The sequence below is a fragment of the Notothenia rossii genome, assembly GCF_949606895.1.
Source record: "Notothenia rossii genome assembly, chromosome: 6".
Lineage (NCBI taxonomy): Eukaryota > Metazoa > Chordata > Actinopteri > Perciformes > Nototheniidae > Notothenia > Notothenia rossii.
In genome coordinates this window covers 69,841,144-69,853,301 of record NC_136909.1, presented here as the reverse complement: position 1 = coordinate 69,853,301, position 12,158 = coordinate 69,841,144, and the positions used below count along the sequence as shown (strand labels likewise).

Below are 12,158 nucleotides of genomic sequence, written 5' to 3'. Positions count from 1 at the left end.
GGTATGATGTGGTATGATATGGCGTTTCATCACGGTAGCATTTAGCTGAGTATCTCCGTAGAATTCTGACCAGGCATTAGCTCCCACCCCCCTCTTTTTTTAAGCTAAGGACCCAAAATCAGCTTTTCACTAACAGGGCTGAAATAGAGGGGATGAGGCATGGCTAGAATGGATGATCTGCTTGGTATTTTGAGCAAAACACATTGTAGACATGTTTTTTATATATCTGAGACCCATAATGTATGCCTAAAATTAGCATGTTAGGAAACCTTTAAAACTAAACCTTTACCTAACAGAAAGTCATATTACAGAGACATGTGTGAAACGGTAAAAAGGAATAGTGTCAACCATGGCAGAGAAAAAAGAGTTTGGTTGTGGCAACTGCCCTTCCTCCATGGAGCCGGTTGATGCAGGACGGCCACAAGGTCGACACATGTTGACCACTGAGTCACTGCGAGTTGCCGTCCTGTGGGAGGCGTATCTGAGGCGTGAGATCAATAAAGCGCCCGTCTAGTATCATGCACATTAGAGCCAGCTGACTGAGGGATTTTCCCCTGCTGAAAGGCCTTAGCCTTGCTGCTGATATGTTCTGGGTGCTCCTCCAAATAATTCCTCACCATGTCTCATCGAACAGTTCAGAGACCTTTGTGCTGATGTGAATTGCAGTCTGTAAATGTTCTTGTCCCTCTTATTCGTCTGCGGTTTGCAGAAATGTTATGAAGCTGAATGATTATGTCATAAATTATTATTAATCAGTATTAATTACTCATCCAAATTACAGTATTTGTTTTTTGCATTAAAAAGCACATGTTCCATACTTTTAAAGTGCAGTATGTATGAAGTCAAATGATGAAATCTCTTTTAGTATTCATCAAGTAAGCACAGATCTTATTTTAAAAACATTTAACATACTGTTAATAATATCTCAGGACCAAGCTTTTTTATAAGAAATGACAGTTTTTTTTACCATGGCAGTATAGTCTGCTTTACTTTTTTCCTGCATTATCCTGGATATGTCAAATGTGCCTGCTTGAATCCTTGTTGCAGTGTGATGATTTTATTGGTTGAACTCTCACTGAAATCGAAATATGTGAGTGCTGCGTTTTTTTGTTTTTGTCTGCTGCACAAATGTCCTGGATGGAAAAGCTTTATCATGAAATCAATACGTGCAAATTATGAGAGTACAACCAATGTGCCACAACAGGACTCTCTGTACAGTTAAAAACCTTGATATTAACAACAAAACATATAAGATGCAAAAACTCCTATCAAGTTATGATTTGTTTTTAACTATAGCAACTAAACAGCCACTCTCTAGCTGCAAACTAAATATAAGTTGTTAAATTACAATTTTAGACAAGGACTAACATCAGGAAGTGCTGTACAGTTAACCTTATGAAGCCAAATCTGCAAAGCAGCCTCTAAGCATTGAGGCAGGTAGCACATATCCTAAACTGGTACATGTCAGCTTTAAGCTTGACATCCCAAACATTTACTCTGAGGTTGTTCCGGTTCAGGAAGATGTTGAATGGAGTGATGAAGTTACAAGAAGAGGTCTGTTCATCCTCTGCTGCTCTCAGGGGTTACTGGACAGTTTTTAGTGTTTGGTGTTCATTACTCGGTGAGCTGTCAGTATATTTTTGAAGAACATGTTGGCCCTCTCCTCCTGTGTTTCAGGGTTCTTACGGTCATTAAAAACCTGGAAAGGTCATGGAAATTCAAAATGCAAATTCCAGGCCCTGGAAAAATTATGGAAAACAATATTTTTCCCAAAGTTTTGGAAAAGTCATGGAAATGTAACTAAAGTTGCTTCAAATATAATTTATATTTTAGCTAATTGCCAAAATAGTAATACTATAATGATAATAAATACTGTATCGTATAGTAATGAAACATAAAATGGCATTTAACTGACGAGGTATTTTGCTGATTTGGGTTGCTTTAGCGTGTAGAAGCTAGTAAGCCTACTATTTGATTTGTTTTACTGTAGATAAGCACAACATGTTTCAGACCTTATTTTCCTGTTCCATCTTAAAATAAAAAAATTTCAGTGGTACCGCTGAGGAAGAGTACTTTTTTTGGTCATGGAAAATTAGGTAAAGGTCATGGAAAAGTCATGGAAAAGTCATTGAAAATCATTGGTGAAAAAGTGTATGAACCCTGGTGTTTACTAAAAGCAATAGCAGATCTTTGAAAATACGGGATGGCATTAGAACAGGCTACAGGTCTCTGTCCCTGTGCTGATGGCTGATCACATCGTATGGTGGTAAAACACACAGACCTGCACTCACACTCATATAACTTCCCTCTGGGCCCCAGGGGAATTTGTATCATTAGAGTAAATCCCCAGACACACACCTGATGACACAAAGATGTTATTGTTGCATAGTTGGACAGGCAAGTTGTCAGCTTTATATATTTGGGGTCTAGTTTATGTGAAAGGTGTCGAACTCAACGTCTTCAAAAGGGCCCTCAAGTCCCATCTGTTTGCCAAGGCTTTCGGCCCCTAAATCGATCTGTTGTTTTGCCTGTCTGACTTTTAGTTTTGTTATGTTTTTTTTTTGCCCTATTACTTGTAAAGCGAACTTGGATCCCTTGAAAGGCGCTATATAAATCCAAGCTATTATTATTATTATTCTGTACCAAACCGTACGGTCCACCCATTATCTCTTTAACAAGAGACAAACAATATAGTCTTTTTGTTTTCTAGGAAAACCGGGAATATAACAGCCATGCTGGACCTGCACCTGCTGAATGTGTCGTGTGCACACGCTCTACTTGCTTACTTTAAAAAAAGCTGGAACGGGTCCAAGCAGCGACTATTTTAGCAACACAACAGATATAAAGGACACTCCCTCGTATCACAGGAAGATACTGCATTCTATATTGGGTATCTAGCCTTAAATTGCTAGTTCCTGTTCCTTTTTGCCTCCTAACAATATTTTCAGTCTGTGGATAAAGAGCGCAGTGATCATCATGTGGTTCCACCGGGACTACTTTACATGTAGTTGGATCTGCAACATCCCCGGGCCTGGACAATCAAAAAGGAACTTTGAACATTTGGGGGAAATCGACACACATAGTAGCAAAGGGAATAACACTGAACATCAAAATACTTTTATATAGGACTGAGTCATGTGATTGAACAAATTGCTAAAAGCATTTGTCCAAAATATGATTCCAAATCACACTAAAAACAACGAAATTGAAATTCTTGCAATAGTTCTGCATCAAAATGTTTTTGGTGCCGTGATGGGATCATTCATTTGCACACCATCATGCTATTTTAATGACAACAACTGTATCAGTGTTGCTGGAATCACTCACACTGCAACACTTTACAGTACACTAATGTTAAGTGGGAATGATGTGTTGCTAAAAATCACATCACAGCAGCTTTGATCAGCAAGCAGGGCGTACCCCAATCATCTGACCCAACCAACAATGCCTTAAACGTGCATTCTTTCTAATCACCATCAGTTATGACTCCTGCAGTTTCACAAAATATTCAGAATGTATAGAAGTCCATGAAAACAAGAACCTCCTTCTCATTGATTTGTTACCTCAGCTAACATTTTTAACCTGACTTCATGGTCTCAATCACTAGTTTCAAGTGTTCTTCAATACAATAGGATGATCATTTTGTTAATTATTGTCCCATGTAAAGTAGAGTAGATGATAAAGTAAAGATGGCTTGGCTACCTTTTGATTGACAGGTCACTACCACAGGGTTGTTTAATTTGGGTGTTGCTTTTAATTCCGTCTTAGAACTTAACCCTTTCAACAATTGTATTCAGTTAAGTTAATTGTTACATTATAGTCGCCTAGTTTACTTGTACTTAGCTTTACCGTTTGTGTCTTCTCGTTGTTACTTCTGTAAAGAAAAAATGTAGATGCCGACGTCTACATTTCCAAGGGGGAACTGCTTCACCCCAACAAGAACTGAATCTCTTTATCTGAAATCCATTCGACCCGGCATTTTGTTATTTTGTATGCTTGCATTTGCTTGTATTTGGTTTTTGAATCTGAGAGCTAAGAATTCAGGTCACGGAGGAGGAAAAAAATGTAATACAGCTCATAGCTTAGAGTTACCCAGGCATGTGCACATGTTGCTAGCAAACACTACAGACGTACTGTTCACACAAAAAAATTACAATCTGATAAAAATACAATTGTGAATTTGTGGTAGATAATGGAATAGTTTTTATTCTCTTATCAAAATCTGTTTTTTTTGCACAGGCCTCTTTCTAAAATGACATTCAACTTAACAGTATATTACTTTATCAACAGGTTTGTAAAAATGTGCTCTCGAAAAGGGGGTTCATGTCCGAATATATTTGGCCTCAACAAGTCATTCAGAAAAGATTCTGTCTCTATTCATCCTTTTTCCAAAGGAGTTTGAAGTCTTTTTCAGCGCAGCTCTGTCCTCTGATTGACGTCATGCCTGGCCAGGGGTTCACTCTAAAATAGCTTTCATGGCTAAGTTAGGAAACTCATAGCATACTGAAAGAATGTTTAAAACAACAAACAATGAAGCCGACTGTAATGTCTTTCCTCACATGTACAAAGAGGTTTGTGTCAAAAGAGAACCAGCTAGAGTCTGCACTCCAGTAGATATTTCTAAAAATGTGCCCGCCCTTTGAGATGGTTTGATCACATGAAAGGTTGCCAAAGAGATCTGAGCTCTCACTGTTCTCATGTGCTGTGGTGACCCCATGTGTAATGAAGAACTGCTCGTAGCTGTGTGAATAGTTTTATTTTCATCCCAAGTAGCACTCCCAGACTATAGGTCCAGAAACTGTTGTGATTGGCTAAGACTTTTTATTATTATCACATACTCCAGTGTCTACGTCCAAAAGCAATAGTCATATGTCTACTGTCTCTCCAACAGTCTGAAATCACACCAGGAATTTGCACTCTAGGCCACAAGATTCTGCACTTGTCAAGTTAGATTAATACTCCTCTTAATTCTGTTTTAAAACGGAACATCATTTAAGCAAATGTCTCCATGCATCAAAAGTAGATCAAATAAGTATACCTAATTTATACATGATGTATACTTCTGTTTTTAATGCTGCATATTTTTTGCATTTGCTCATTCACCTTTCACCCGACCACTGTTTTTAAGGTGTTGCTTTTTGGCTGCTTTTGCATTTGTGTCAACTCAACCTCTAAACAGCCGGACCAGATTTCTGTGTTGCTTTTCAACTTTTTATGCACAAGGTTATTGTGTATACTGCATACTACATACTGAATCTGTGTGCTGCATAATGCAGACCAAATTAACAATTAAGCATGCCATTACCAGCAGACTGTTCACACTCAAGTAAACTCAAGCAATACGTCCTCCCTGCTTCACATGCACAATGCATGTGTTGCTAATGATAGTAACGACCATGTTCCTATTCCGAGCCAACATTCAATACATCTTACTGAGTATGACTAATGTGTTAGTATGCTGTGTTTGAACACAGCCTTAGTTCATACTCAACCCAAGTCTTTATGTTGTGTCCACTTGTTGATAATGTCAGATCTGATCATAAAATCGAACTTTCCTACAAGTTGTATTTTAAATTGTTTTCTTTCCTCTTTCTTTCTACAGATGACACATCAGCTAAAGCCGTCAGCAGGGTAGGTTTTTCTTCTTTATCGTTGTGTGCATATTTATTCAAAAAATGTACATCTTTTATTACCTTATCCCCTTATCTCTAGTTGCAAAGGCCAACCTTATTGACACTATAACTGAAATAATTCCAAATAACACAAAAGTTACAAATTCTAAAATATCTCGTTGTACTTAACTAAAGTGCAGATTAACATTGCTCTTGGAAAACTCTTGTCTTTGTCTTCATGTTCTTTCAAAGCATTGTGATTATAACTTTAATTCATGCATTATTTCAGTATGATGCAGCCCATAGCATTAAGGCTAATGTCGCTAACAGTGGTGCTGTCCAGAAAAGGCCAGTCTCTGTGACTGTTCAGGGCAACATCAAATAGATTAACCAAGAAAATAAGCTGCTGCATTGTTAGCATGTCCTGCGAGTGACTTGGCAGGGATTTATGGGAAAAAGTAGCTCCACTGTGCTGCAAACACGTATGTTCACACCTTTGTCATCCTGACACCCTCACAGCCCTCAGAGGCCTGGTGTCAGCGCCCGCAGCAGGGCCCCTGATCCGGGTAAAGGGACTTCACACACAGAGAAAAAAAAACAAGGGCCACTCGACCCCTCGGTGCGTCATCCATACGTCTGTGCAAACAGGATGTGGGAGGATAGAAGGCTTCCCTTGAGGGAGGCTTTCTAGTACGCCACTCTCCCTGCCGTCCTGCCCTCACCCTCTCTTCAGGCGCAGAAATAGACGGTTCTCTGGCCCGACAAGGCAGGAGGTCTGCCTCTTACATAACCACACTTTAAAGCTGAGGCTGAGCAGCAGAGCTTGCCGGGACTCTAATCAGAGCAGAGGGGCTCAGGTGGCCTCCTTAGGGACTGCAGGGGGATCCCTTAGCAAGCATGCATCAGTGGAGGGCGGTGTAATGGTGGGGTGGAGGGTAATGTTGTGATGAATGGCTGTGTCTTTGTGAATGGCAGGAAGATGATCCTCTTTCATTCAAAAAAATCTCCCAGTTTGAGTAATAGCTAGCTGCTGCAGTAACAATACAGATTGCAGCATGTTGATTTTTGGAAACTCAATCTCAGTTTTTATGCAAAACTGTGGAGTTGCAATATCGGTGTGCCTTGTGTCCAGCAGTACCAGGACTCAAATATGCAGGGTGTGGTGTACGAACTCAACAGCTACATGGAGCAGCGCCTGGACACTGGAGGAGACAACAAACTCCTGCTCTATGAGTTGTGCAACATCATCAAAAAAGGTGAAAGAAGACTTGGTTCAGTTTATCAAAGAAAACTCTCAGCTTCACTTCACATCACACTTGCGTCTTTATAATGTCCATATGTTACTGGAATTCAATCAAACATATTTTTGACAAGAATAATTGCTGTGGTTAATAACTCAAGAAGAGCTTTGTCAAATAGTAAATACATTTGTATTAAAAACGCATACATTAAAAATGTGTTTTAATGAATTGTAACTGAATAGTCAAAGTTCTTCTACCCATTCACATTGACAAACCAAGACTCAACCGTTTTAAAAGCTAGACATTTAAATCATATGTTAAAACAATCTGTATACTTTTCTACAAATGCATTCAGTTGGGTTATTTCAACTCTATTTTCAGCGTTAGAGAACGTTTTCAAAACACTTTATCTTTTATTTGTATTTTTTTCTTTATCATTTTATGTTTACTGAAGGAGTGGGGGTTTGAATACACTACATTCAAAGTTTCAAAATGATACAAAAGTTCACTTCCTCCAAAAAAAAGAAAAGACATTCAAAGAAAATGAGCATACATAAAAAAGTTCTTTTTAGGACGTTAACCTTTTTCATTCTAACAATGGACATGGTGCATTTCATTTCACTGTTGTCAAAGAGTCAAACCAAAAGATAATTTTCACCCAAACCACACTGCTCATTAACTTCTTGATCATCTGTGTATTCACTGTCGATCCTCCGGTCTCTCGTCTTCCCATTGTATGATAACATGACCTATATATGAGTGTGAAATGGGACTGAAGAGGAGGACTGGGAATGAGATGAACTGGATGGCGTTCAAAGCCCTCTGTCAGAGTGCCCTTGTTGTTATGTGGGACATTGTTAATAGATTGTTATTAGATTTTAACTGCACTGTTATGTCCTTATTTTCCTCTCGGGTAGACTCACCTCTATTGTTTGATATTTCTATATGAAAGGATGTAACACGAACACACAGCTAATGTTGTCCCTTTTGTGTGACCCATGTGTCTTTTATTTCTACAGCAACAAAAGCTGATGGATTTGCACTTTATTTTTTGGGAGAATGCAACAAAGTAAGTGGAGAGGACATTTGCTAAATACATGTTACAGACTAATTCAGTTCATGTATTTCATTTACTTTTCTCGCTATATCTGTTTCCCTCTCTGTTCTTTTCTGTTCTTCTCTATAGAGTTTATGTTTGTTCACTCCAACGGGGACCAAGGATGGCCCTCCAAGCCTCATCCCCTCGGGCCCCATCGCATTTGGGACAACCATCGCCGCTCATGTTGCCAAAACTCACAAAACACTGCTAGTAGAGGACGTCATGGGGGTAAGGCTGTTTTCTTTGAATTTGACATTTATTTTTTACAAACTTTTATTTGTCATCATTAAAATTATATTAAATTCTAGAATGGCAGAAAAGGCTGTTTCAGGTGTGGAGGTTTTCAGATTTTCTCAGTTTTATGTGTCGAGATTGAACACAAAATAAGACATTAACTTGGACTTTGGAAACACAGATGGGCATTTTTCATTACTTACTGACATTTAACGGACTAATCAATCAATCAAGATGATGTTTTTTCAAATCATTAGTTGTTAGTTGCCCTAATTTCAATTCCTACATTTTCTGCTGGGGGGAAATGTAAGTATTTTTGTTCTTCGTCATCTATATCCGTGAATTTCGCAGCTAAACTCCTGTGCACTTCAGGTGAAATAACCTTTATTGATCTGTGTTGCAGGACGAGCGCTTCCCCGACGGCACAGGGCAGGACTCAGGGATCCATGTTCACTCTGTCCTGTGCCTTCCCATCATCACTGCCATCGGGGACCTCATTGCCATCCTGGAGCTGCACCGGCAGTGGGGCCAGGAGCCCTTCAACCTCAGCCACCAGGAGGTCAGTCTGACCCAGACAAAACACAGCAAGAGGGGGAGGCTGGAGCAAGGCTCACAGAACTACAGTTAGCCTGGTATTCACTTTAATCTGGATTAATTAAGATCTCTATTAGATTTGTGGGGTTCAGATGATTGTGGAAAATCTTTAGGCTATGGTTATGTTATACTAGTTGCTAATAACATAAATAACTTAACATACTGTACAGGTTGCCAAAGCAAGTTCAGTGAATGAGCTTTGAGGCTTTAAAATCCAAATCTTTCCACAAACCATCTCTTGACAATATTTTGTAAATGACATAATGATTATGAAGTTATTTGTTGTCTCATTTTTCTTTGATTTTATTCAGTTAATTTTTTGGGTGTGACATAAGGTGAACCAAAAGAAATCAGCTTGCAACATTGAAACTCTCCATGGAGCTAAAAATAATTCTCATTATTTATTATAGTTATGTGATAAAAAAAAAACATCTGTTAGTGCAGCTTTAATTGTATTTTGCTCAAATTTAAATCCACAATACAAACATGCAGACGCAGCAATGTTACAGGTGTCCGTGTGCCCTGAGTGGCTCTGAATCTGTAGTGCCTGATGTGCGGAACAGATCATTATGTTGTTACAACAGAGGAAATGCGATGAATCCTTGTTATTGTGAAACTTGTTTTAATTGTGATATATATTATTATTTCCTGCAGCTAATCTTCACATTCTTTTCCAGGTTGCAACAGCTAATTTAGCATGGGCAGCAGTTGCCATTCATCAAGTACAGGTGAGTAAGCTGTACTGTAACACATCACTAAAGACTCAGCAAGGGGGAGCCTACCCCGTCCCAAATATTGTGATGATCTTGGATGACTTTGTTTGTTCTGGTTCTGCACTGGGGCATGAAAGGGTGAAATCCACTGTGTACAGGAACTGGGTTGTAACTGGGCCCAGCCCAATCAGCTAAGCCACAGATTCAACAAACAGCTCCCTGTGGGCGTCATTACGCCTGAATGTTCTCATAAGAACAGCACAACACCTCAGTGGAGCCACAGTGGACCTCTGAGCCTGAGCGCTGCGGCACGCTGCAAAACATATAGAGATAACTATGTAGAGATCACTGCCCCTCTTTTTTGGTACGTATTAACTTGTGTGCACAATATACTTTTAATTACATAGATTCACCATAACATTGTAACACTTAACACTTTTTCGGGGGTGCAATATGTTGTTCTCCACTATTGTTTGAATGAAGGTGGATGCCTAGATTCCTGGTAAACAAGAGAAATAACTTCCTTTTTTTATGTCTAAAAAATATAGATATTCAATGGTTCATTGTTATGACTATATGTAGTGTTTCTAACATATGTATTTTATTAAATTCTCCCAAACCACGTGTATGAGTTCCCAATTATCTGAGCCATATCCTCAGCATTAAGGATATGCAATTGGGCTGAACTGAATAAACCTATAAGGCGTATAACACGCACAGTGAAATATTTTAAATTGTACAAGTCTATGTTTGTTAACCCTCATTTTTTTGTGTCCCATTGGGGTAGCGTATATATTTTTACTGGCTGTATTGTACCAGGGTTTTTTTTATTGAAAAATGAATGATGTAATGTGGATATTATCCTTTTAGTCAGTTTGTGTTGAAAATAGTTTGTTACGTTTTCTCAAGAGAAACCGGGAACATACTTTCCATATTTTTAAGTGTTTTATAAAAGTGAAGTCAACAAATGTTTCAAAAAGCTGTGTTATTACTCAAACTCCTGAAAACCCACAGCCAAGTGTGTGGACACCAAGTTTGTTTGTTGACAGTACACACATGATGCTGTACTGTATGTGTTCAGTGAACTATGTGTGATATGTCTCAGGGTCATGACCTATTTCTTCTTTGTCTTTCCAGGTGTGCCGAGGCCTCGCCAAACAGACTGAGCTCAATGACTTTCTCCTAGACGTGTCAAAGTAAGAGTTGCTGTTGGGACAGTTTTCCTAACTCTAAATTATTGCTCATAATATACATACTAAAAGTGTATTTACATCAGTGTCATTTTATTCTAAATAAATTAGAATGTACATATTTTATCATGTCAGGTAAAACGTTCAATAAAACTTTTGGTAACACTTTATTTGGATACCAGATTTCTTATTCGTTGAGATTCAACAATTCAGCTGTTTGGCTGTGTCTGTGTACATTTACTTGAATTATTCACGCAACATGTGTTTTACCAATAAAAAAAACCCTCTAAGAGTATGTTATGTTTGAGAGATAGTTAATCTTCACATATACTATAGTAGTAAATATCTACAGACAAAGCAAAACAGTTGAACCTCAAATACTAAGCTTTTGAAATGTTGTAAATACTCAAGATATCCTAATAAAGTATCACCTATTATTTCACACAATAAAAACAAATGACTGCATTTTAGGTTAGCTTTCATGTCTTGAATGTGAACGTCATCAGAGCTTCCCATTTGTCAACATCTCAATGCACCATTTCTTCTTTTCGCACAGAACATACTTTGATAACATTGTGGCAATAGATTCTCTACTTGAACATATTATGGTGAGTGTGATTTCTGCAAGTATGTGTTCATTCACATTGTCTTCAAGGCTACACATCCTGGGAGTGTGTGTTAGGTTTATGTGTGTTAAAAGGAAATAATATACAGTATGATCATAATAATAGGTATACTTCTCCTCAAAATAATAGTTTGTTATTAATATAATAAATACATTGACACACTTAATACATGTTTAGGCTTCGCTCAACATACAATAGGAAAGTGATTATCAGTATTTGGATTTGGATCAGTGTAAAATATGATTTTCCTGTTTTTCTACTAAAACCCACTTCTCTGTTTGTATGTATTTTATTGCTTTGTGACTGTGTTGTCAATCCCAGGTCATTCAAGTCATCTGGTTCAAACACTATAATGAACTGGAATTACCTGTATTTATACTGTGTGTTTTTGACATTCTTCACATTTAACTGCTTTATCCCAAGAAAACGTTTAAACTGCATTTTTGTTATTTTGCTAGATTAATGTGTTTATTTGTATTCAAACTCTCAGTATTGCTTATAAGGTTCTGTCCCTGGTGTTGTTTTGCAGATATATGCAAAAAACCTGGTGAATGCGGACAGGTGCGCACTCTTCCAGGTAGATCACAACAACAAAGAACTGTACTCCGACCTGTTCGATATCGGGGAGGAGAAAGAAGGAAAACCTGTCTTTAGGAAAACCAAAGAAATTAGGTGTGTGAGACTAACATTACTTCCTTCACTGTGCTAAATTCATTACATTTACAAGTGTCTACCTTTGATTTACATATATCTTAGCTTTTATTGCAAAGTGCTAGTTTATTTTGACATCCACAAGGTGTGTTTCCTGCCCCTAGAAGACATTGTTAACTATAGTGTACAGTAAACAAG

At 38.1% G+C, this 12,158-nt stretch overlaps 1 protein-coding gene across 7 annotated transcripts in view; it reads left to right on the top strand.

Moving 5' to 3' along the window:
- pde10a (phosphodiesterase 10A) overlaps positions 1–12,158 on the top strand; it is a 69,437-nt gene that overhangs the window by 46,609 nt on the left and 10,670 nt on the right. For 5 of the 7 annotated variants that reach the window (XM_079686918.1, XM_079686917.1, XM_079686916.1 and 2 more), the window contains 9 exons: positions 5,603–5,631; positions 6,745–6,868; positions 7,873–7,922; positions 8,040–8,180; positions 8,590–8,745; positions 9,458–9,508; positions 10,631–10,689; positions 11,240–11,291; positions 11,839–11,981. In XM_079686918.1, coding sequence (XP_079543044.1) covers positions 5,603–5,631; positions 6,745–6,868; positions 7,873–7,922; positions 8,040–8,180; positions 8,590–8,745; positions 9,458–9,508; positions 10,631–10,689; positions 11,240–11,291; positions 11,839–11,981 — 805 coding nt within the window. The remainder of the gene's footprint in view (positions 1–5,602; positions 5,632–6,744; positions 6,869–7,872; positions 7,923–8,039; positions 8,181–8,589; positions 8,746–9,457; positions 9,509–10,630; positions 10,690–11,239; positions 11,292–11,838; positions 11,982–12,158) is intronic. The other 2 variants (XM_079686919.1, XM_079686921.1) reach the window with 1 other exon arrangement.